Source organism: Antechinus flavipes, chromosome 4 (assembly GCF_016432865.1).
Source record: "Antechinus flavipes isolate AdamAnt ecotype Samford, QLD, Australia chromosome 4, AdamAnt_v2, whole genome shotgun sequence".
Lineage (NCBI taxonomy): Eukaryota > Metazoa > Chordata > Mammalia > Dasyuromorphia > Dasyuridae > Antechinus > Antechinus flavipes.
Genome location: NC_067401.1, coordinates 159,825,450 through 159,852,708, shown reverse-complemented (window position 1 = coordinate 159,852,708; position 27,259 = coordinate 159,825,450). Strand labels below are relative to the sequence as shown.

Genomic DNA, 27,259 nt, shown 5'->3' with positions numbered 1-27,259 from the left:
TCCTGGATGGTAGCTAATTATATAAACCCTATATATACCTTTCTTTTGCAAACTCTTTGGATTATCTTCAATTTTAATTCTTCCAAGACAGTGGTATTTCATGAATCATAACCATAGAACCTAAGAAAATGGTTAATATAAAGGGCCATTCTTCAATTTAGAAGATTTTGGTCATTCCAAAACTCCATATAACACCTCAAGGGCAATTCTACTTGTTCTACTTTTCCTATTGAATTCAGGACTCAGTGTACATATTTATCTGGAGAAGATTTATATTTTCTGAGAGAGCAGCTTTATAGAGTATCTGCTTACCTTCCTATGATCACCTAGAGGCTCTAAATAATAAATACTCCTTAAACACTTGACTTTTGCCATGGTGGAATCCTGGTGAGATCCTGTATCCAGGTCAGTCCCCATCAATTGAATTGGTAATAGAAATCAAGAACAGCTAATTGATTTTATACATATTATCAACTCTCTGATGGCAGAATTTGCTATTTCCTAACAGAATTTTATTTGTTTAAATTTTCCAGTTTAGAATTAAGCAGTTTTTTTAGGCTTAGCCTAATCTAGAAACAATCACAAGCAAAGAGCTTGTTATATCCTCAGAAAATGCTTTCAAGATCTATAGCTTCACTTTCATATAATAGTTTCTATCTTGTAATTGGGAGTCATTCGGGAAGACTACAAAGAGAAGAGTAAGAATAAAAATTTAGAAATGCATGAAGTACCAAAAAAAAAAGAAGAGAATGAATTAAAAAGACATAATCAGTCAGTCAAAATTTGAATACTGAGAGCTTCCCCTGAACCAATTTTATCCAATCCCTTTAATCAGCAATCAATTGAAGATAGTCTCTAAGACTTCACTTCTATTTATAATATGATCAATGCAATATATAATCCAGTATGAAACAGAAAACTGCAAAATCTATTTTACCTTCTTATGATTTAAAGGAGGGGAGGGGGAGAGACAGGAAGGCATGATTACAGCAGTGATAGCTAATGCAAACTCTAAAATTAAAATGTGATAACTGATAATTCAGGTTAAAATAAAAAATAAACTCTTTTTCAATTTCATTGAAAACAAATATTAAAAATTAAGAGCTTGCAATATCCATTTCCTAACCAATAAGCTATTATATGAAAAAAGTTCTCAGAAGTATTGTATAACAACCATCTGAAAGATAGCCCCAGATTACTAATAACAAGAGGAATGCAAATCAAAACAGAATGGGACACATTCAGTATAATGGCAAATATGATAAAAGATGGGAATAGTAAATGTTGATGAAAGTTGAGAAAAGAGGCACACTCCATAGTGGGGTGATCTGAAATGATCCCACCATTTTGAAAAAAAATTGGAATCATACTAAAAAGATCAAAAATATTTATTACCTGACTACAAGGAAATCAAAGAGAAAGATCAAATGTATAATAAAATACTCATAACAGCATTTTCGTGGTAGCAAAATTATCTAAGTTTTGGAAAACCAAACATTTGCCTCTTGGAACTTTGATATATTCTTCTTTAAGCTGTCTGTTCTTCAAATGAATTTCCATAAACAAATTTAAGTCACTTCCAACTTACTAATCATAGCATTACCCTTATTTGTCCCTGTGAAACAAAATTTTCTTCCTGCCACATATTTGTAAATATCCAAATCAGCAGGGCTGAGATGATACCTATTCTCTTTGTTACTTGGCAATCAGTTTTAATCTCTTGGTTATATATAATATAAAATAAAATGGTAAATTTCTATTAGCTTGGTAAGGCATAGTTATTAAAAACTAAACTTATTTTTTCATCCCATATCAAAGAAAGTGTCTTCTTTTCTTTGGCCACTTTGTTTAAATTGGTGAATGAATCTGTTTTATTGGTAGTAGCACTTGTAAAGTAGCCAAAAGTCATGTTTTATTTACTGATCCATGGTCTTTTATTGTACTTTATATCAGAGTTCTTAACAAGATTAAAAAAATCACCTCAGTCTCAATTTGAAGAAGAAGATAGATGATTTATATTGATTTATATTGATAAATTTTTAATGAAATTCAGAGAGAAAAATGAGCTAGAAAAAATGACATTTTGAAATTAATGATGATGGTCACTTCACCCTGCCAGATTTTTAATACATATCAAACAATGAAAATTATTTGAACCATGAGATAGTAAAGCTGAATGATTAATCTGTAGACTAAAAGACACTACAGAAATGAAGTCAAAATATTATTACCAATTAAATATATAACAAACCAGAAGCAATACAGCAGGGAAATGAATCAGTATTTAATAAAAATTGTTGGGGTAATTAGATAACAGCAGGAAAAAGAAAAAAAGAAAAAAAAAACTTGTATTACTACTGCCACCGCACATGGCATCATAGGGATCAAAAGAAGTAAATATGAAGACTCTTGTTTATTTGTCAAAATAAACAAGTATGAGAATGTTTTCCTTTTAAATTTCAGTAAAGTCAAAAGTCACAAGAAATAGAGAAAGAGAAAAAGAGATTTAAAAGTAGGCCCTTTTAGGCATAATTGAAGCATTTTCTTCCTCCACAAGGAGAGAGAGGTTTTAAGTAGCTCATGTGCATATGAAAAGGGCCAAAAGAAACAAAGATACAACTTTTTCCTGGGGTTTAGTCACAGTAGCCTTTCCCCAGCCACTCAAGTGCATAGCTGACGGGAAGACTTGGGCAACAGGCTCTCAAAAATTATCTCTCTAAATTAAAAAAGATGGCACATGTAAATTAGGGAAAGATAATTCAGCAGAAATCCAGCGAATCCCAATCATCTTCAGAATCAAAAATAATATTCTCTTTGGCATTCAAAATCTTTCATAACGTAGGTTTGCCCTCCTTTTTCCAGGCTTCTTACATCTTATATCCCTTTTCAAATTCTCTAAAATTCAGGAACTATTACTATTCCTTGAATAAGACACCCCATCTCCCATCTCACTGGGTTTTCTTCAAAAATCTCCTTTCTCATTCCAATCTTCTGGCTTTCCTGGCTTCTTTCAAGTTTCAGGTGAAACTTTACCTTCTATAGGAAGTCTTTTTGATCTCTCTTAATTCTACAGTCTTCCCTCAATTGAATTTTTACAATTTACATATCCTTTTCTTATATAGTATAGTTGTTTACATAATGTCTCCCCCACCCAAACTGAGTGCTCAGTAGACTGCCTGGAAGATAGTAGATGCTTAATAAATGTTTATTAACTAATAGACCAAAGGTGATAAATTTTAGATCTGAAGTCCAGAGAGAGTGGAATTAGAGAGACTTTTGCAAATCTTAAACCAAGGATCTCTGCCCTTTCAAAAAAATAAATTAAAAAAAGAAATGCCAACCATAGCATTAAAAAAGTACAGTAGTATGCACCAAACTTAAGATGAGTTACCTACAGCTGTCCATGAAAGAGCAAGTCCATGGGGTCTATCAGTCTACTTATCCAGCAGAGATTTGTGAAGAGACATACTTTATGAGTCAGTCAGGCAGACAAGAAACATTCCTGGTCCATCCTGGCAAGAAACTGACCTATCCAGAAAAGATATGCTCTCTAAGGATCAAGCCCATACTATGAATGGAGCGACCATCATCAATGACCCTCCCAGCAGCAGCAAACTGAGTGAGGGGCTCTCTAGAGAAAGATAGAATATGAAAGTGTTGAAGTTTCAGAGGTATAAACTGTTTTGGCCATATTAGTGGTAATGTAGGGAAACATAAACAATTTTGACTCACTAACATGATCCTCTAAATTTGTATCTTGAAACCAAATTGTCAGTAAAAACAGGAGAATACATATCCCAGCTACAGAAGCAATAAACTGATATTTATTGAAGCATTCAAAGACAAAAATCATTAGATGTGTTTTAAAAATTAAATTTAATTAAATATAATAAAATCAATATGAAAATGAAAACAAGTTTGTAGAAAATCTGGTACTAGACAAGTATATTATCCAAAAACATGTAAAGATAATTCAAAACTATAAGGTAATTTCTGGGTGTTTTGTGTGTGTGTGTGTGTGTGTGTGTGTGTGTGTAGTGTGTGTGTGTGTAAGTGTGTCACTAGATAGATTGTTGTTGAGTCATTTTTCAGTCATATCTGACTGACTCTTTGTGACCCCATTTGGACTTTTCTCATCAAGTAGACTGGAGTGGTTTGCCATTTCCTTCTCCAGTCCATGTTATGGATGAGTAACTGTGTAAAGGGCTGAAACTATGAAAAGGTGTACTTGAATCAGACAAGGGAGCACTTAAGGCTAATTACCTATTCGATATGAGACAATGACTCTATTAGCATATGTTTGGAAAAATGGTTCTTCTCACCATTGGTTCTGGCTCAATGTTTGATGTTAAGATAATCGTAGGCAAGTATTAGAGGGTGGGGTAAGAGAGGGGAGAACTCACTTGGTGGGCAAGTCTAGGAGGAGAAAGGTGGAGATTCTGGACTCCAAAAGTGAGATGAGGTCTTTGACAAAACTCCTGGCAGTTTGCCTGCTTCTTTCACTGCTCCCCCTAAAAACTAAGGACTTTTAATTATCCTGGCTCTGGCTGATCCTGAAGTCTCCAGGGAGCTAGCTTGGACTTAACATAACTGAGGCAAAAAGGGTTAGATGACTTGAATAGAATCACATAGCTAATAAGGGTATGAAGTCAGATTTGAAGTCAGATCTCCCTGATTCCAGGTCCAGAACTTTATCTACTGTCACCTAGCTGCCTATGTGTGTGTATGTGTCTGGTATATATGTATATTGTGTATATACATATATACATATACATCTTCACTATCAATGAAAGAAATACAAAAAATAAATATATAAAAAATAATAAAAACCTAACATTACTGAAAATATGGGGAAACATTCTTATATATACCTGGTGTCCTTATAAGTTTCTCCAATATTTCTGGAAAAGATATAACAAAATGCAATAAGAGCAATAAAACTTGACATAGTATTTCCACTTTGAGTATTATACCCCAAGGAAATAACTCAGAAGAAAAGAAATATTTTACATAAAAATGTTTCTAAGTGATGCTATTTGTAATCTTCAAAAATTGAAAACACAAATATCATAAGATAAGGGAATATATGGTTAATTCTATACAACTCCAAAAACCACAAAGAACACAGACTATAGTTATGCTTAGAATTGTTTAGATTAAATAATGTTAAATGAAAATAACAGAACAAAATAGTTTCTATATACTGGTTTTGGTTCAATCACTTAATAAATCAGATAACAAGCATTTATTAAATGCTTACTATCAGCCAGTCACTGTGTTAAGCACTGAGTATGCAAAAAAAGAAGAAAAAAACATTTTAGTCTTAAAAGAGTTTACATTATCACTAAGAAAACTATTTACATAAAGAGAAATATTCAAGATGTTATTTTTTTATTCTTCATTTTCAAAGGGACCAATGACATCATAGGGTGATTTGACTCATGAGTGAATGGAATTTAAGTGAAGCAGAGTTGCACCAAGTTGTCAGCCTCAATCTCTCCTCCAGAGTTATGAAGTTCAGAGGCAAGACAAAAGCCAAAACAACTGGTAATGGCCCAGGATGTTATGGATGAGGTTTGATGCTTCTTGGTTATCTTTGATTAGTCTCTTTGCTGAGATGATTTATCACAGTGTGTGCGTACTGAGCATGCTACAGTTTCTTAAAGTCAGGTGAAAGTGCAGGCCAGGTAGATACCAAAAATGAATGAGTAACCCTGAAAAGGACTTGGCACATCCTCATTCCAGAAGTCCTAGTCCTCCTTGAACACCCCACACATCCTATTCCAGACAAGATATATACAGGGTATATTACCTCAGATGGAAAAGCACTAGAAGAGGAAGAGACCAGGCTAGGCTTTCCGCAATTAAGTGGTATTTGATCTGAGACTAGAAGGAAGCCAAGGATTGTAAGAAATGAAGATGTGGAAATAAAGCATCCCAGGTTCACGTTAATATAAAAGAAAGGAGACAAAATATGAAGGGTCTTGTTCAAGAAATAATAAGCAGACCTCTGTGTATACAGACTAGACTACAGAGTGTATACAAAGAAATCAAGAGTAAGAAGACTAGAAAGACAAAGGAACAAGTTGTAAAGAGCTTTAAAAACCAAATTTAAAAGTTTATATTTTATTCTAGAAGTAATAAGGAACCAATCAAGTTTCCTGAGCAGGAGACTGACAACTACTGTTTAGGAAAATCTCTCAGAAAGTTATGAGAAGAAATTTGAGGAAAAGGAGATCATTTAGGAGGAAGAAAAAAGGTTTTAAAAAAAAAAAAGATGTGAACTAGAGTGGGGACTGTGTGAATAGAAAAAAAAAATCTTATCAAGAGAGATTGTGGAGAAATTAGAACTTTTAAAGTTTAATTTATCTATAGTTTATTTTATCGTGGCTTTATGATTTTGTTCATTTTCCTCATCTATATTTACTATCATCACAATTTAATTCAACAAATATTTACTAGGTACCTAGTTACAGGACAAACAAGAAAGAGTCACAACCTTGAAGGAATTTCCGTTATCAAATCTTAGTTCCAACCTGCTCTGCCAGAGGCTATTTGACTAAGATTTTTTAAAGAGAAACACTAAAATAAATAAGACCATTTACCAATAGTGATCAAAAGTGAATAAATCTAGCAGCAAATGAACTAATAAAGAAAAAACTCTGGATCCTGATGGAATTTTAAAATTCTATCAAACTTTTAAAAGAGTAGTTACTACTAATACTATAGAAGATATTCTTTTAAAAATTGAAAAAGAAAGTACTAGTCTTGATAAATATAGTCCTAACATTAGAGAACATTAAAATACAGAAATAAAACTACAAACCAATATTATTAACAAATATCAATTTTTTAAAAATTTAATAAAATATTTCTAAAGACTCAAAATTTATCCACAATTTATTCATTATGATCAAGTTAAACATGTACCAAGAATGCAATGATGATTCAACATTAGAAAAATAATCATCATAGTAATAAAAACCACATAATAATCTCACTAGGTGAGGAAAAGTTCTTTGACAATGTACAACACATGTTTATACTCAAAAGTCCTACAAATTATAGGCATAGAGGAAACCTTTTCAATATTCTTCCTTGAAAACAGCTTCCTCCCTCTACAAAAACCTTATTGGCCCCAGCTTCCCTGATGTAGTTTCCTGGTCTTCAGGTATAAAATGTCCCCAAAGCATGTAGTTATCATCTCAAAGACTAAGAGAACTCTTGAAACCATTTGAGCCATCATACCTAGATGACTGATAGTCCAGACTCTTGTTGTTGTTTGTCCTTCATTCTTGAAGAAGACCATGTGATGACATGACATGCAAGTGAATTGGATTTAAGTGTAGGAGAGCTGTGCAAGGTCACCAGTCTCAGTCCCTCTAGAACCATCTGAATCCAGTGGCAAAATATAGATCAGAACAGCTGGAGATGGTACTGGATGAAATGGGAGACTTGGGTCTTTTTAAACTAATATCTTCAACAGGTTTGACTGAAGCTGTAACCATTCAGTATTAAGGCTAGGTAAAAACTGAGGCAAAGAATTTCCTTTTTCTTAGATGAAGATGAATGCCACTATATCTGTTGAATATCCTTGTTGTGTTAGAGAAAAGTAAATCTCCTCCTTTGTAAAATGTTCAATGACTGGGAGTGCCTCTTTCTTCTCAGCAGAGAACCTGAACTGAGAACATGCTGGATTTAGATCTGTACCTATAATAAATATCATAAAAATTATCTATCTAAAAGCAAAAGCAAGCAACAATGGAATTCAATAGAATATCAGAATATAATAGACAAGACAATAGAAGCTTTTTAAATAAAGGAGTAAAAGCAAAAATTGCCCATTCCCCCCACTATTATTTAATACAGGCTAGCAATAGTGAAAGACAAGAAAGACATTAAAAGCATTGAGATGGGAAAAGAAGAAATAAAACTATTCTTGTTTGCTAATGGCATGATAGCTTATTTAAAAAATCATAGGGAAGAAGTAAAAATAGTAATTGAAATAGTAGTTTCAGTAAAGTTGTAGGGATAAAATTTGTTCACAGAACTTATGGCCATTTGTATACAAACATACATCCCAAATCCAAGAAACAATAATAGGAAGGGAAATTCCCTTACAAATAACTACAAAATGTGTGAAGTATGTAAGGATCGATCTGCCAAAGCACACAAAATACTTGCATAGCTTAATTTATAAACTGATTCTTAAATAATGAACAACTTAAATATCTGGAAGAATATACAAAGCTCACTATTAGCCTGTCTCAATAGAATAAAAATGACAATACTACAAAAGTTAATTTATAATTGTAACCCTATCAAACAAACTACAGAACTCAATGAAATAACATAATTAATTTGAAAAAAATAAACACCTTAAAACAACAAGAGAAATAATGAAATAGGGTAGAGACAAAGGAAAAATAACATTTCATCAAAAAAAAATCTAGTATTGATTGAAAATAATGAGGCAGATCAACAGAAAAAGAGAAAAAATCAGAAATTTTGAGACTCAAAACCCAGTATTTATTAAACCAGAAAATCTAGTTTACTCAGAAAAGTCAATTAAGCTTAATTTGTGCCCAGCAATTTACTAAGTGGAATAAAAAGAAAAATCATGGTCTCTGCTCTTAAGAAGCTCAGTCTAATAGAGAAACCAATAAGCAGATAAATTCGAACATGTTAGATACAGGATAAATTGTAAATAATCAATAGAGGGATGGCAATAGAATTAAGGGAGATTAAGAAAGACTCTCTGTAAAAAGTAGGATTATATTTGACTTGAAGGAGGCCTGAAAAGCCAGGAGGTTGAAATGAGGGAGAGCATTCCATGCATGGCAAACATTCACTGAAAATGGTAGGAGTCAAGAAATGCGAATACTGTATTTGAGAAACAGCAAAAAGTCCATTATCAGAATCTCAGACTATGTGGGGAGGTATATAAAGTACAGTGTGTAAAAAGGCTGTATTGAAAGTTATGCTGTTCTCAGCAACACAGTGATCCAATTTCAATAGATTTGTGATGAAAAATGCCACCAATATCCAGAGAAAGAACTACAGAGACTGAATGTAGATGGAATCATAGTTTTTCACTTTTTTTTCCCTTCTCATGTTTTTTTTTTTTCCTTCTGATTTTTCTTTCACAACATGACTAATATGGAAATATGTTTAAAATTATTGTACATGTATATAAAAATATGTACATCTATATTAGATTACTTATTTTCTTGGGGAGTAGGGAGGGAGGAAGGAAAAATTTAGAACTCAAAATCTTACAAAAATGAATGTTGAAAACTATCTTTACTTGTAATTGAAAAAAATAAAATACTATTAAGTGGGAGGGAGGAGACAAAAAAGTTCTGCTGACTTAGTGACACATTTCCAAACATGCTTGTTGAGGGGAGGCAGTCCCCTGATACTTGTCACTTAATCAAATCACCCCAAACCCATTTGTATCTGGAAATTGTCATATACTTGTGCCTTGGGGAGAAACTGAGATGCAAGGCCTAACTTCTTCACTGATGTGGACCAATCCTAATTATCTTTATTTCCATTATGAAAGTTATCAATAAAAGCTGGATCCATTTCTTAGCCATCACTAATTTATAATGATTAACCTATCAAGGTGTTGCTACCTTGACCCATTTACAATAAACTCGTTTTAATTCTCTTTGCCCAAAGTCTTACTCCCTTAATCAGTGAAAGTCTAAACAAAGAATTTTCCTTTCAACAACTGGAAAGGGAGAGCTAGCAAGAACTCCATATTTGATTTTTTAAAAAACTGCAGGAAAAACTTGAAAGCAGTATGGAAAAAATTAAGTTTAGACCCACATCTTGTAATATAATTCACAATAAATTCTAAAGGGTTATGTGACCATGATATTAAACATCACACCATTGAAAAATCAGCAAAGAAGCAAATCATACACTATGTACTACTATGATTAGATGCAAACAGGAGATAGAAACAGTTACAAAATATAAAATAGATACTGATTACATGAAACTGAAAAGTCTTCACACAGACAAAATTAATGCCTCAGGATAAGGGAAAAAAATCTTTGTATCGAATTTTTCTGATGGGGCTTGGAAAACAAGATTCATAAACTAATATATTTATACAAAAGACCAAAATCCATTCTCCAATGGATATGTGGTTCACAGATATGAACAGTTCTCAAAAGAATTGCAAAATGTTTGCAAACAAGCTTTTGAAAGAATATTCCAAATGATTAATAATAAAATACAAATAACAATAATCCCAAGATTTTACCTCATATCTAGTAAATTGGCAAAAGATGATAAAATGTGGAAATAATAAATATTGGAGGGGTTGTGGAACTATTCTATACAATATCACAGTATTTCACTTCACATTGTTGATGGAAAGCTTTGGAATTATGCAAATTTATTTTTATAAATAGGCTAAAATGTTCTTGTTCTTTCAACTAGAGATTATACTTTTAGGTTTACATCCCAAGAAGCTAACTGAAAAGTTCTTCTAAACACCAAGATATTCACAGAATTACTTCTTAGGATAGTGAAGAGTTAGAAACAAAGTAGATGTCCATTGATTGGGAAAAGACTAAATTAATCATGGTACATAAATGAATTGAATGAATGAATAGGGTACACGGAATATTACTTTGCTGTAAGAAATGATAAATATTATATATACAGAAAACCATAGAAAGATTTACATGATTTACATGACAGTGAGAAGTAAGCAAAGCCAAGAAAACAATATACACAATGACTAAAACAATATAAAAGGAATGTTACTACAATAAAAAGGATATTAAAAATCCTATCCTATGTAGTATTGTAGTAACATTCCTTTATTGTTTTAGTCATTGTGTATATTGTTTTAAAATCCTAACAAATTGGAGTTATGCACTGATCTAGTCATTCTGGAGAGCAGTTTGGAACTATCCCCAAAGGGCTATAAAACTGTGTATACCCTTTGATTCAGTAGTGTCAATACTGGGTCTGTATTCCAAAAAGATCATAAAAGAGGGGGAAGGACACACATGTACAAAAATGTTTATAACAGCTATTTTTTTTTTTTGTAATGAAAGGAATTGGAAATTGAATGAATGCTCATAAATTAGGGAATGGTTTAAAAAGTTATGGTGTGTGAATGTAATGGAATATTATTCTATAAAAAATAATGAGCAGGCTGATTTCTGAAAAGCCTGGAAAGACTTACATGAACTGATGTTGAGTGAGGTGAGCAAACTGGGATCAATTATGAGGGATTCAGCTCTTCTCGGCTATACAGTAATTTAAAACAATTCCAATAAACTTGAGATGTAAAATGCCATCCATATTCAGAGAAAGAGCTATGTAGAGTGAATGCAAATAGCAGTATACTATTTTCATCTTCTTTTGTTTTGCTGTTTGCTTTTTCCTTTGTGGTTTTTCATTTTTATTCTGATTTTTCTTTCACAATGTGACAAATATGGAAAATGTTTAAAATAACTATACATGTATAATCTATATCAGATTGCTTATTGTCTTGGAGAGGAGGGAGTAAAGGAGAAATGGAGGGAGGGGGAATTGGGAACTCAAAAGCTTGCAAAAATGAATTTGAAATCTATCTTTACATATATTTGGAAAAAATAAAATACTGAGGGGAAAAAATGCAACAAACAAATATGAACCCAAAGAAGAAAAATTAGAAAAAACTCACATCCTATACTTTGCTGAACTAGTAGGTCCACAGTTATGCTGCAGTATGACATGTTGTATATATTTTCATACTATTTTGATGTGTTGATCAATACATACTTTTTTTCTTTAAAAATAGTTCAGTTTTATAGGATTGCTCTTTGGGAAAAAGAAGAGCGAGGATAATGAGGGAAATTTTGGTGATACAAAAAAAAAAAATCAATGAAAAAAAATTAAAGAATAGTATCATATATTGCCAGAGTTTGCTAAAGTCTAAAGTAAAATATTCCAGAAAGATGGATACCTGTTCTTAAAGATTTTCACATGAAGCAGTTAGTTTACATCCCCTCTTGGGCATGTAAAGAAGTCTAAGTCAAATGGACCCTGGCAAAGCAAATCTGAACCTTAATTGGACAATGGAAATTCTTTCAAGGTGGGGACTTTTGGCTTGTTCTGCATCTAGATACCTGATAAATATTTGTTTAAATGAATAGTTATAATTTTAAATAAAGGTGACAATGAAACAAAAAAAAGACAAAATAATAATTCCCAGGTAAAGCAAACTAATAGATAACAGTGAGCTTTACAAGTTGCAACTATGCACATTCAATAATCAGGCTATATTTTCAGAGTTTGTTTTTTTTTTCTCTCTGTGTAACTAGAGACAGCTTTTGGTATTACTAACCCTGAAGAGGAGAAAGTAGAGTTGGCTCATTCCCTTTTCCAAGCATGAGAGTAAGTAGATCATATTATTTCAACCATGCTGGCTCAGGAGGAAAGAAGAAAATAACCCAGTAATTTGAGCATAAATTATAACATACAGTACTGTGTTGTGACAACTACTCTTAAGATACTTTAGGACCAAATATAACAGTGTAGTGACAAGGTTCCTAACCATCAGTTCTATCTGCATCATAATCCTCCTAGATAAGTCACCCACCTTCACCATACCTCTGTTCTTCAATTGATTTTACTTTTACTCATACATTTACTTGTATAATTTACCAGCTTCACAGAGATGTTTGGAGAATTAAGTAATATAAATAAATAAAAGAGCCTACTGAGATTTCTGAACTGTACCAAAATCAAAATATGACAAAATGAGGCATATTACAGAGCTGATTTTAATTCTAATGAGGCACATAGTTTATCTTTGGAAAGTACTTCAAAAAAAATTTCATTTCATCAGTGTCTAAAACTCACTGACTGCCTACTTCCTAAGTCAATTGCTCTTCATTTCTCTTTTTTCACATAGTAAGCATCTCACAACAGGATCCTCCTGTGTGAGCTGCACAGGGGAGATCAGTTTTCTGTGTTGTACACCTGTGCTACAATATAAATTAGAATACTGGGTAAATTTCATTAGGTTGAATTGTTATGAAACCAATTGGAGTAATTTATTAACTAGAATTATGGAAAAAATTTTCCAGCTTCCCCTTTTGTATTATTTAAAGAAAGGAAATGAGGAGAGAATATTTCAGGCTTCTGAAAGATAATATTTCCCCCTTACTACATGGTGTTACTCTCTAAAACGCCATAAATTATGAAGTCAGTTTTAAGGATTAAAATTCTATTCTTTCTTCAACTACTATCCTCTTAACTGCTGTTTTGCTTTCATTGGGTAATAATAACTAAATTTTATGGTTTAGTCTCCTCATTTTGTGGACAAGAATACAGGGATTAATTGGATCACCCCCGAGTCTCTATTTAAATACTGATTATTTTTCATATGTGTACTACTGATTTGTTGTATTGTGTATTATGTAACATTTAAATGTGTATTCATAACTTGGGGGATAGAAATGTGGACCTAAGATTTTACTTATGTAAGGAATTCCAAGTAAGGATTCTTCCTTCAACAACTCAGATTTACCACTGTTGCTATAGAATAACTGTTAGGAATTCTATCTTTCTTTCTCTCCACTTCCTGGTTTTCTTAAAGTCTCAGCTGAAAGCCCACATTCTACTAAAAACCTTTCCTAGTTCTCCTTATTGCTAGTCCCTTCCTTGGAGATTATCTCCAATTTATCATATATATATCTTAGTACATAGTTATTTGAATTTCATCTCTCTTATTAGATTGTAAGCTCCTGGAGAGTAAAGATTTTATTTCTCTTTCTTTATATTCCTAATGCTTAGCACAGTGCCCAATATAAAAGCTTAATAATGCTGATTGGCTGATTTGTTGCTCTGCAATTTAAAGTTTAACAAAGTTGACAGGCACACTGGAAGGTTGTGACTTCCCCAGGGTTATATAAATAGTATATGCATTGAAAATGAATGTGAATCAAGTCTTTCTGACTACAAGGTTTACTCTCTAGCCACTATTCTCCCCCAAAATATAAATTACATAATGATATGAGAAATACTGTGATTTAATTGATAGACAACCTGAGAATCAAGAAGACCTGGATTTAAGTCCTCAGAATGAAACATACAAGCTATGTTACAACGGGCAAGTCACACTTAACCTCTGTGTCCCTGCATAGCTAAGGCTAGAGGTAGAAAGGAGTTGTTTTTTCTGTATCACTGGAGGAAAATACTATATTCACAAGTTCTCAACATAATTAAAATCGTAGTATGTGTGTGTGTGTGTGTGTGTGTGTGTGGGTGTGTGTGTGTAAGAAAAAGAGACAGAGACAGAAAGAGACCCACATAGCGTGAGATGAAATGACTAATAATTCTATATTAAAAATTGTGCCTCACTTTACATGCTATAGGTGTCATGCCGAAAAGTCTTGCTCAAAGCAAAGATTAGTTTAAATGCAGGAGAGAACTTAATTTAAAGAACTGATGTGGCAATTCTTATCAAAATAAAGAATATTTGTATGAAGCAAGTAATTCCTCCCAAATTTAACTGTTTCATCAATCCAGATTTTCATTTATAAAGCTTGCCATGAGCTACACTTGCACACAAAATAATTTCCGAATACAAGAATTACAGTTGCATTATAATGCAGTCCTATAGATAAAACAACCTTCTAATGAGGTTCTTTTCTATTTCCCAAATTAAACACTCATAAAGGGAATTCAGGATCTTAGAAGGGACCCAAAAGCTACAGACTGAATTTCTCTAAATAGGAAAGCATTTTTTTTAAGCAAGACTCTGGTAGCTATGCTCAGTTTAGATGTGAAAAGCAGAGACTACAACAATCCATAATCTACTCCACTAATTGTTCTCTTAACTAAGTGCCCAAGAGATCCAACTAAATCCCAGGTCCATACCATGGAAACTTACTATTACATTTCACTGAATCAGATGCAGCTGATTTAAAACGGGTAAAGTTCAGCACTTTGATTCTCCGAAATCATTCCATGAAAAAAAGCCACAACTCTGCTATTAAAGTCAGATTCTATGACTTAAGAAAATGGTTGCTTCTTCTTTTCTTCCTTTAATCTACACTAAGAGAGTAGCATAATATCTAATTATTATTCTCCCCTTTCTTAAAAAAAAAATTGCCTAGATGTATACTTAATTGTTAATTGTTAATTCCCCCAAAAAAATCATTCACTAACACTTTTTTCCCCTGAGGCAACTGGGATTAAGTGACTTGTCCAGGGTCACACAGGTAAGAAGTATTAAGTGTCTGAGGCCAGATTTGAAATCAGGTCCTCCTGACTAAAGAGTTGGTGCTCTAACCACTGTACCACCTAGCTACCCCATTCACCAGGACAAAAAAAGAATGTTCTTGTAAGAGAATGCAGATATTAGGGAATGATCACATAAGAGAATACTCAAATCTAAACTATTATTATAGAGTGAATATAAGAAATGGACTCACTTTATCATGGAATTTAAAAAATGTAATAATGAAAATAGTATTATGAAAAATTTAAACTTTAAAAAAGGAAATAAAGTATTTGTTTTTTTATAGCTGCCTTCAATAATTTGCTCAATGAAGAGAATACTATTCACACTTTTCAGATGACAAAATATTTTTTATCTTTACTATTTCATTTTTGAATTTTTATATTATTAATTTTAATATCATTAAGCAAACATATCAATTTATCAAAGAACAAAAAAAATGGGATTTTTCTTTTCTAGCTCCATAATTTCATTCATCTAGCAAAATCTCTCTACCATTACCATTCTACAGCTACTCTGGAAATTTATGTTTTATACAATTTCCTAAAGCACTTCAAAGTTAAGTGAATTGTCCAGGGTCACCTAGGCAGTATATAGTAGTTATCTATCACTATGCTATAAATACCTCTCAAAAAAAAACAAGATTAATCTAAGAAATTGTGAATTTCTACTATGCTGTTTGTTTTTTTAAGAGTATATTAAATTTAACAAGTTAATAAAACACTCTGTCCTCTTCTGAATTGCCAAAAGCATTTAACACATAGCTTATAAATAAAACTGATATCCTGTATAGGAATATTTGGTTTTCAGTTTCATAAAACACCATGAAATGTTTGATAAAGGAAGTAGACAGAGGGTGGGCTAATAGCATACACAATTCATATCAGGTAAAGACAACTAGTTGAATAGCAGGTGGAGCATTGTGCTTGGAGACTAGAAGTGTCTGAGGAGATATTGCTAGAAGACCTTAGAGCAATATCTCCTCAGACACTTACTGTGTGACTTTGGACAAGTCAAATAAACCCCTTAGCCTAAATTACCTTATCTATTAAAAGATAATAGCACCTGCTTTATAGGGGTTTTTTGACAATCATTTTTGAATTTTTATATTATTAATTTTAATATCATTAAGCAAACATATCAATTTATCAAAGAACAAAAAAAATGGGATTTTTCTTTTCTAGCTCCATAATTTCATTCATCTAGCAAAATCTCTCTACCATTACCATTCTACAGCTACTCTGGAAATTTATGTCTTATACAATTTCCTAAAGCACTTCAAAGTTAAGTGAATTGTCCAGGGTCACCTAGGCAGTATATAGTAGTTTTTTGACAATCAAATGGGATAATATTTGGATCATGCTTGACAAACCTTAAAGTTCTTTGTAAAGGCTCACTACTTTTATCATTATTATTAGGTACCAGAAATGACACTCTGTGGGATATGGAAACTTGGAAAAAGTAAAAATTTTGATGAATTGAATGCTATCTAATCAAAAGCACATTCCCAAAGGAATGTATTTCTTTTTCATGAAAAGGCATTATATTAGTTCATAAGTATTTAAGGAAAATAGAAGTGCTGCATCATAATTTTGTAAATTCCAGCTGCTGCCATTATATTAGTAAGAACAAACTTGGTTCTGGATGGGGATCAGTTGCCTACAGGCAACTTTTTAAAAATCCATTTAAAAACAATGCACTGTCAAATGTGCATACAATTTTAAAATGGATTTTAAAAAATTTGACACAGGAACTCTGTGTCACCAAAAATGAATTGCAATCAGTACAACTCAGTGCATAGGTAAAACAGATAATGATGAAAAACAAAGCAGTACAGGAAAGAAAAGCCATATGAATATAAAGTGGATCCATTTTCCTAAACACCCACACACAGACAGTAGTTTCTGACAAGAACATTCCATAAAAAAAATGCAGAAAGTTTTTTTTTTCCTTTTTAAAAGAGGAAGAAATGCTGTCCTGTATGGAATTAGCAGCTATTGATTTTTGTAAATTTTTTTGGTAAGAACCAAATACCAATTCGACAGCCATATACTTTTTCTTCAAGGAAAAAGCTGACTTGATATATACATTGGCTGATGTACTTATTTCATAGCCTATGTTTCATCATTTCTACTAGATTTAAAAACAAAATCCAACAGAATATACACATACCTAGCTAAGAAAACCACATCACTTACCTTGGCACTGGAAACCTTGTTTCCCAAACCCCCTGAAAAAAAAAATAGAAAGAATAAAATCTCTTAGGAAATTGTGTTGGATAATAATATTCAAGGAAAATAAGGGACAGACTATTCTTACAAATTTGAAGTCCTCTGATATTAAAGCAAAAATACATTTCAGAAAGTTGAATGCTCAGACTGCCACATCTATAGATTCAATTTTGAAAAATATTTCCACAAACTACTCTGGGCCTACACTATATAAACATTTTACAGTGTTACAGTTTTCAGCTTTGCATACTTCTAATATTAATCTTCAGCTTTCAAAAGGTTACAGCTGTGACATTAAAAATTGTATAACTGTTTGTTTCAAAAGTATACCTGCTGGAACAAAAAGTAATTCTATTCTTTATCACTAAAGACTTAATAGCTTTTTTCTCCCTCTATAAACAACAGCTTAACCATACCTATCACACTGCTAAAAGTTTATTTATGATATACTGACTTCCCAATGCCTAGAATTTGTGAAAGCAAACTTAAGATTTAATTTTGACTTTAAGAGCCCAACTTTACAAATAAATAATTGTATCTGTTGTTTGTATTTGAGATGAGTAATCATTTAGTATTTACTCAGTTAATCTTATATAGACTTGTTTTTTTAAAGAAATCACTAGATATTATCTATTCAGAGTAAAATTGTTTCAGGATAAAAGCAACTAAAAATAGATATTAAGTTGTAAAGCATTTCTCTTCTAAAACAAATGAATTAAAAGTAGTCCAGAAATGCAGAATAGTTTACAATGTTTTCTAATATGATACACTATATATAAATATTTAACTTCACTACTTCAAGACAAACAAAAACTCTGGTAAAAGCAGAAATTATAAATTAAATTATAATGAAAAAATATTACTGGACTACACTAATATAAGAGAAGGTAGAAACTGAAGCAATTATCCAGACATAAAGCCAAAAAGAAGAAAAGAGGGGAAGGAAAGAAGGGAGGGAAGAAGGGAGAGAGGGTTAGAGGAATGGAGGGAGAGAGGGAGAGAAAGAAGGAATGAAGGGAGGAAGGGGAAGGAAGGGAGGAAGGAAGGAAAAAAGGAAGGAAGGAAGGAAGGAAGGAAAGGTGAAGAAGAGAGGATGATGGATGCAAAAAGAAAAGAAAAGAAAAGAGTTTTATCACAAACATCTAGATAATTAAATAACATCAGGGGTAGGGAAATTGCTTGAATTGCCTGGATAATTTATTGTCCATCTCACCTTGCCTCTCAACCTGGAGGAGTTTTGTTTCGTTGGTCTCTGATACTATAAACATGTACACTAAATGATGTGTCTTGGAATTCAGTCTTTCAACTTATCAGCTTCCTCAAGAACTAAGCACCAGAGTTCTATTTTTAAAGAATGTAATAAAAATGAAACATTAAGAGCCCCAAAGTAGGGGGAAAAACACCTATTTAAAGGGGATAGAAAGCATCCCCTTAAAGTGTTTGTTGTCTTCCTTTGCAGTGATGCTCTAAATTATTTCATATATTCACAACTATAACTACTCATCCCATTAGTATAACAACTTCATTCATAATTTCTGATCAGATTTCTTTAAAATAAAAAAGTGCTCTTCTTTTTAGAAGGATGACAGCACCAACTCATGAATTTGAGACAATTATCCAATAATGATAGATTTACAATGAGCTACTATAATTATACCTCTTGGATACAAGATGCCTACACAAAACAGTTGACTGGAGTTAGGTTGTAGTTTGAACGTAGGCCTTTAAAAAGGGCCTAAAATCTAAGGAACTACATTTAGCAAACTATTGCAAACTATCTACATTTATGAAGAAGAGACAGAAAAAGGTGTACAAAGTACCAATTTGGAAAGGGCCAGCAAGGAAGAACTACTTTCCTCTACCTAATAATCTTATGTCCAATTGACCATTTGTTTAGTTTTAAATAACTATCAGGTGCCTTTATTCTGTATAGCATTTTTCTTAGATAAATACGCTCTGATCTACAGACCTGCAAGACTAATCTTATGTTGACAGGATCTATTTTAAATGCCTCATGCCCTTTGCCTGCTGTTTTAATTGCACCTCCTTTCCCCACCACATGCTTGCAACAGTTTGCTGCTCTTTCTTTCTTTCTCTCTACTTGCTTACTCAGAAAAGTCTAAGTCTTTCTGTGCCCAGCAGTTATAAGCTACAGTAGGCGGGGGCACAAGGTTCAGTGGAGTGTAAGCTGAAAGGAAAGGCACACACACAGTCAACACACGCCCTCTGGCAAAGAGGAGGCTTGGAATGAGTGACAGCACAGTTGCAGCAACTCCTCAGTTTCTCCTGTGTGAGGTTCTCCCTACAAGATCGGGAAAACTCTTCTCCTTTAGGATCTTATTTTTTTTTTTCTCTTGGTCCCCATAGCTACATATTATTGCTCCACTCCTTAAGCAAATGTGCGCGTGTAGAAGAGGGGCGGCTTGAATTTATCAGCATCTATTTGTGTGTTTGTGTGTGTATAAATGTCAGTACCGGGCAGTGCCAGCCTCTATTTCATAGCTTCAGGGAATTCCAAGAAGAAAGTGTCAGTGTAGACCCTTCCAGTGGGTCTGTCACCGCATGGAGGGGGTGTCAGTAAAGTGAATGAGAGTAGGTGTGGGTGTGTTTGTATCTTTTAATTTTAGTGTCCATTGGTGTTTCTCCGCCACTAAGCTCTGTGGGCGGATCAGCCTGTGTGTGTGTGTGTGTGTGTGTGTGTGTGTGTGTGTGTGTGTGTACACTACTGTTTTTTCAGCTTTCCCTGAATCCAAGAGTGTGAGTGCGTGTGCATGGGCGTGTCAACTGAGTATCAGGGCGTTGAGTGTGCATAGGTGTGAAAGTACAACTGCCCACGGGTACCTTGGGGTATGTTGGTGAGTCCGTGCCAATGTCTCTCTCTACAACCACCCTCCCTCCCCCCATCGTGCCCCGCCTTTACTTCATACCTCCCCCCTCCCCCGCCCGCCACTCTCTCCGACCCCAGCCCAACTGGGGCGTGAGCCTACCAGATGAAGTCAGTGCAATGGCTGCAGAAGGTGGGCTGCTTGAAGAAGCGGGCGATGAATTTGTGGTCCTTGACTTCGTGCACGTTCTTCTGCCTTAGCGCCCCTTTGCGGGCAAAGCGGTTGGCCACGTCCTGAGACGTGGTAGAGTCATTGGCCGGGAAAACGTCGGCCATGGTCCCCCCCAAGCCACCACCTGCCTCCCCTGGGGAAGCTGGAGGGGAACAAGAGGTGCTGGACACCTTCCCTCCCCTCCCCGGGAAGAAGGAAGGGCAGGAGTCCTGGGGCCAGGTGGGGGACTAGGAGGTCCTGGCTGTAGAAAAGCTGACTGTGTTCGATCCGGCGCGGCTAGGACTGCTGCTGCTGTTGCTGCTGGTCCCGGTGCCGCCGCTACTGCTGCTCCTGCTACTCCGGCTGCGAGGAGCCCCAGGTGCCGGAGTCCAAGCAGCCTCTCTGCGCGCGCGCTCTCACGATCCCCACTCTAACTGACAGCCGGGTTTTGCTCTGTACGGGCTTCCGACTCAGCAGCGGCGGCCGGGGTAGCGGCGGAGCTGCTGCTGCTATAGCTGCTGCTGCTGCTGCTGCTCCTGCTGCTCCTGCTGGTGGCGGTGGTGGTGGCAGCAGCCTGAACCGGCCCCGTCGACTGAGCATGCCCAGAGTGTGAGAGAGTGTGTATGTGTGTGTGTGTGTGTGTGTGTGAGTGAGTGTGTGTGTGTGTGTGTGTGTGTGTGTGTGTGTGTGTGTCCCAGCTCCTCCGCGGTGCAGGAGTTAGTCATGGGGCGGATTCAGAGTCTCCATGTTTTCACCGCAGCCCGGAAAGGGGGGTGGGGTTGGGGGCGTGGGGGCAGACAGAATTTGCAAGAGGAGGAGGAGGAAGGGAGTGAGGGGGGGGGGGGAGTAGAAGGAGGAGGAGGAGGAGGAAGAAGAAGAAAAAGAAGAAGAGGAGGAAGCAAAGGAGCTGGAGGGGGGGGGCGGATCTATCCGTCTTTTTCGTTTACTCCTCTTTCTTTCTCTGCCTTATCCTTATCCTCTTTTCTCCATTTCTTTCGGCTTTTCCTTCTTCCTTTTCCAGAGTTTTCTGCTTATTATATTGGAGCTTGGGAGGACCTTGAAGATCATATTCCAATTCCCCGATGTTAGAGATGGGGAAACTACGGTCTTGAAAGAATGAGGGACTTGTCTAAAGTCACGCAGCTACTTACTTAATTGAACACCCTGAGTACTCATTTCACCGTACTAAGTATCTTGCTTGAGACAATGTATACTCCCAGGATTAGTAGATATTCAACTCTACTTTCAAGCCTTCTCTGTGTATATGTATGTACTTGCCTGCTAATCTGCCTCATTCTGTCAACATTTAACCTGATGAGTTATTGTGAGGATCAAATTAGAAAATATTTATAAAGTGCTTAGCACATTCCCTGGCACATAGTAGGTACTATATGAAAACGTATTCCCTTCTCCTTTTCTCCTATTTCTGTCTCTATGTGAATATCTCTTTCAATAATACATACTGTTTGTAAATATTTCTACACTTCCTCCTTCCTTATCATTATAAGAATGGGTCGAGCTGGCATATTAATACCAGGGTTCATTATTCATGTTTGTATTTCTCTGTAGTATCACACAAGGTATTTCAATTTCTAGTATTGTTCTTGTTCTCTTGCAGAATATACCATACATATGAGAGTTAAAAATAATTTAAAATAATTGAATATTAAACTTCTCAAGTACAATTCATTTATTAGGGTACTATACATCAAAATGGAAAGAAGAGGGAGGATATAGATATCACATTGGTTCTTTAGCTCAATTAGTCTCCAAAGTAAGAGTTCTCAGTGAACTACAGCATGACTCTAAGGGTCTGTGGCATAATTTAAAAGGATAACTAATTGAAAGAGGAGATGATAGGTCTTGCCCTGTGACCTAATTGCAAGGTTAGTATCCAACACAATTCCTTTCTTCATTCATATTGCCCAACACTTTTCTTCTCTGTTCCAGCTTCTTGATGGCCTCCTCCAGTGGTCATCAGTCCCATGGAGACAGTTATAACCAAACCCTGACTATGCAACCAGCACAAATATGCACAGGCAAAATTTCCTCACCCTATTGGACTTGTCCTGTCTACCCTCAGGTTGCCTCAGGCACCCTTTGTGAATTTTATGTTCTAGAAAGTACTCTGAGGTTGGTGAATAAAAGCTGTCATCCCATCTTGCTTTTCATTTTCAGAAGGACAAAATGAGTAGCACAGAATGAACAGAAATAAATAGAGTTTGATCTACATCACTGATCTTGTTCCCTCATCTTTCCCCAAAACCCACTCCTTCTAAGAACTTCCTTATTTCTGTAAAGGATATCTCCAATCTTACGGTAACTCATATTTAATTTAAAACCTGTCATCCTTGACTTCTGACTTTCCCTCACTCTATATATCCTATTTTGCCAAACCTTTTCAATTCTACCTCTATACATTCTCTTCTATTCATCCCCTTGTCTATACTCTGACAGCCACTACCTTCATTCAAGCCCGAATCATTTCTCATAGGCATTATTGCACTAGCCTTTTAATTGATCTCCCTACTGAAATTCTTTCCCTATTCCAATCAATCACATAGCTAAAAAATGATATTCCTAAAACATGTCTGTAGGGGTACATAGGTGCTACAATAGCTAAAATGCCTGACCTGGAATCAGGAAAATTCATCTTCCTGAATTCAAATCTGGCCTCAGAAACTTGCTTACTGTGTGATTCTGGGGCAAGTCAATTAACACTATTTCCCTCCATTCCTCATCTGTAAAACGAGCTGAAGAAGGAAATGGCAAACCACTCCTGTGTCTTTGCCAAGAAAACTACAAATGAGGTCTCAAAGAGTCTCACACAACCCAACAACAAAGAAATATGTCACCGGATCACTTCTCCACTGAATAAACTCTACTGCCTATCTTTTGACTCTAACATCAATTATTTCATCTGTATCCTAATATATATATATATACACACATATATGTGTATATATATAGTGTCATATGTCATTATTAACACAGAGCTGTCATTAGTTCATCAATAAGTAAATATAAACACATAAAATGAATGCTTTAAATTTCTTATTTTATTGACAGTACATTATTGAAAGGCTTGAAGATCACTACTTTTGACAGTGATTAAAGTGTGTATATATTTTTCAATGAGTAATTCCCAGTTAATTATTATACTACATGTATGATAATTTAGGCACAATCTTGATAGACTGCCTTTGTTTAATAAAAGATTCCAGATCCTTAATTTAGAAAATAATTTTGCATTCCAATGTTAATTAATGTAGAACATCCTGGTACAGGGTATAACCACAACATTTGTAAATCACCAAATAAAATTGTATGACAATAGTGGGTACTAACTACATGCAAAGATTCTACATGGAAATATAGTAAATAATCACCTGTTGAAAATTTGATAGTTTTTTTTTTTATGATATAGAAATAGATGCAGAAAATAGACTTCTTCATTTTTTACTTGACTAATTTCCTCAAATTCGAAGTATAGATTGACAAACTCACATCCTGAAAGAAAATATAGGTCTTCTTTCCCTCCTGGATTAATTAAAAGGAGCTAGAGAAAACTAATGACAAACAAGAATCCATTGCCAATCTCATCATTAAGATCATTGGCAATGAGGAAGAAGATTTGTCTAAATCAGTCATGGAATTTCAGAGTTGTTAAGGAAATTCAGTGGCCCAATGATTGAAGAATTCTCTTACAAACTCCCAGACCAGTAATCATTCAGTATTTATTTGGAGACCTCCAATGAAAGGAACTGACCACTTTCCAACGTTCTGTTTTACTTTTGGACATTTCTCCCTTTAGGAAATGTCCTTTATAACTGAACTTAAATCTACCTCTTTCTAATTTCTACTCACTTCTTCTTGTTCTGTATCTATAACCAAATAGAACAAGTCAGTTTTTCTCATTTAAATATTTTAAAACAGTTATCAATCCGTTCTTAATCTTTTCTTTTTTTAGGCTAAATACACCTCCTTAGATCTTCAACTAATGTTTTTTGTGGCGTGTGTATAAAAAGTAATATTAACAACAGACCCTCCACTCTGGACATTATTCCTGAGGCCTATATTGCTTTCCCTTAGTCTCAACTCAGATGACAAGAGTTAAATGGCAAATAAGTAGTAGGAGATAATTGCTCTAAGGGTTCAAAGAAAAGAGATAGAATTGTAGCTATAATGTGTCATGCGCTGTAGAATGGAATGTAACAGCTTGTAGTTTCCCAGAGGGGCCTGCTCTGGGGACTCAGTGCTCAGAACTTGGAACTAATCCAGCAATAGTGTCTGTGTGTGTATGTGTGTGTGTGTGTGTGTGTGTGTGTACATACACACACATACATACATGTGTGGAAATGCAAATGAGCAATCAAAAACTACTTTATATGGACAAAATATTTTCATTCTAATGAAGAGTAAGGTATGAGAACAGTTTGTTCCAAGGGCCATGAAGGCAGCTGAAACATGTGCTATGGCGCACTAAGAGTTTAGTCAGGCATCAAAGACAGCAAGATCATCCACTACATCATAGAAACATTAATAATCATCTTAAGTTTTTGTGTTACCACTAGACTTTGATGACCATGAAAGAGAAGTTATAAGCTGAAGAATTTATGTAACGTTGCCTCGCTTAAAGCCAATTCATGGGCAAATCAAGATATTACCTTTCACCTATTTTACCCCACAATTGTGATGCCATTGGTCTCCTTCAAAAACAAAGATTGAACAAAAAGAAAGGATACAAATCTTCCTTCAGAACCCTAAGATCACTAGAGTCAAATAAAATGAAGGGTCTGGCACAGTGGAGACAGCACTAGCCCTGAAGTCAAGAGGACCTGAGTTCAAATTTGACCTTAGACACTTACCACTTCCTAGCTGTGTGACCCTGGGCAAGTCACTTAACCCCAATTGCCTCAGCAAAAAATAAAATGAAGGGTCTGATCTAGAGTAGGAAGATTATTATGTTTTTATTATCTTAATAGAGGAAAGGAAAGAGATGGAAAAGGATATACTAAGAATGAGAGAATGGGTCATCTAACATACTTGGGTAGTATGCAAGTAAAAGTCTATTAAAATGATGAAAGGAGCAGGTATCATTTGAAGCTCACTTTCATCTGAACTAGACAAAGAAAAAGAAACACACATACACACAAGAATTTGGTATAAAATTATGTCACTTAATGGGGAAACAAAATAGGAAAAGGGGGGAAGAAAAAATGAGAGCATGAGAAATATTAGAGATAGGGATAGTTTAGTCATAAGTAAAAACATATCTAAAGTTCAGAAGGGGAATAATAAAAATGGGTTTCAAGAGAAATGGGAGGGGAGGAAAAGGAAGAAAGGAAGGAAGGAAGGGAGGGAGAAAGGAAGAAAGGAAGGAAGGAGGGAGGGAGGAAGGAAAGGAAAGAAAGAAGGGAGGGAGGAAGGGAGGAAGGAAAGGAAAGAAAGAAGGAAGGAAGGAAGGAAGGAAGGAAGGAAGGAAGGAAGGAAGGAAGGAAGGAAGGAAGGAAGGAAGGAAGGAAGGAAGGAAGAAAGGAAGGAAGGAAGGAAGGAAGGAAAGAAGGGAAAGAAGGGAAAGAAAGAAAGAGCAAGAGCCTATGATTAAGGTAAAAGAAAGAAAATAGGGAAAAGGGAGTGGAAACTTTACATCAAGCAAAGAGCTTTGGTGCTGACACTCATATTCCACACCCTTCTTCTCAATTTTAAAGAGGGAATGGGAAACAAATGGAGAAAAAGCATAAGAAAATGGGTTTGAAGAAATTACATAATTTAAAAAAAGGTTTTACATAAACAAATGCAATGCAAGAAGATTAGATGGGAATAAAACAGTTAACTATAAGGAAAATCTATGCAGCCAGTTTCTTTAATAAAAGACCTATTTCCAAGATGTATAACTGACATTCAAATTTATAAGGATAAGAGCTGTTGATAAATTGATCAATGGTCAAAGGATATAAATACACAAAAATTTCAGATCTCAATAGCCATATGAAAATAATAACTAATAATTAGAGAAATCCAAATTAAGGCAACTCTGAGATTCCATCTCAGGTTGGCAAAACTATTTTTAGAATAGGAAAATAACAAATGTTGGAGGGATTACAGGAAGACATTAATTGCACTGATTGGTGGAATTGTGAATTGGTACAGTCACTCTGGAAAGCAATGGCCATATGACCCTGAACAACTCTCTTAACCCTGTTTGTCTCAGTTTACTTCTGTATTAAATAAATTGAAGAAGGAAATGGCAGACCCTTCCAATTCTTTGCTATGAAAATCCCAACTGGGGTCAGTAAGAGTCAGATAGCCCATACCTATCCATTCTCCGCGATCAAGTCACTGAGGGAGATCCCTTGACCTAGAAATAGGCAGGACTTTTTACTTGAAAAGTTGAGGCATTGTCTCCAGGAGTTTAAGTGCTAAAGGTGGTAAGGTTGTCATCCCAGCATAAACATTCAGCAACTTCATAAGTCTTAATGGTCCTTGTTTCTTCCTGTGTTTGATCCCAGGAATGGCTCACCTGTTTCCCTTTCCACCTTTTGTTTCCCTTTTCTCTATACACATATGATTTTAGAGATTGTCTCAACCTCTACAAGTTCAATTAACTCTCTTTTGGTAACCCCAAAATCTACCTAGGGTATCCCAAAAATCCTAAGGTAGATTTAAGCTAGTAAAGTTTAAATTTGTCTTAAAACTTTTGGTTTACCTTGTATATACATATAGTATTA

At 34.8% G+C, this 27,259-nt stretch overlaps 1 protein-coding gene across 1 annotated transcript in view; it reads right to left on the bottom strand.

The window, feature by feature from the left end:
• The window catches only part of PRKCA (protein kinase C alpha), a 481,956-nt gene extending 460,897 nt beyond the window's left edge, over window positions 1-21,059 (bottom strand). Inside the window, exons 1-2 of the mRNA XM_051995254.1 lie at window positions 20,481-21,059; window positions 17,461-17,492 (exon numbers count right to left, since the gene is read on the bottom strand). Of these exons, the coding sequence (XP_051851214.1) occupies window positions 17,461-17,492; window positions 20,481-20,653 (205 nt within the window). The 5' untranslated portion in view covers window positions 20,654-21,059. The remainder of the gene's footprint in view (window positions 1-17,460; window positions 17,493-20,480) is intronic.
• Window positions 21,060-27,259: the final 6,200 nt, after the last annotated feature.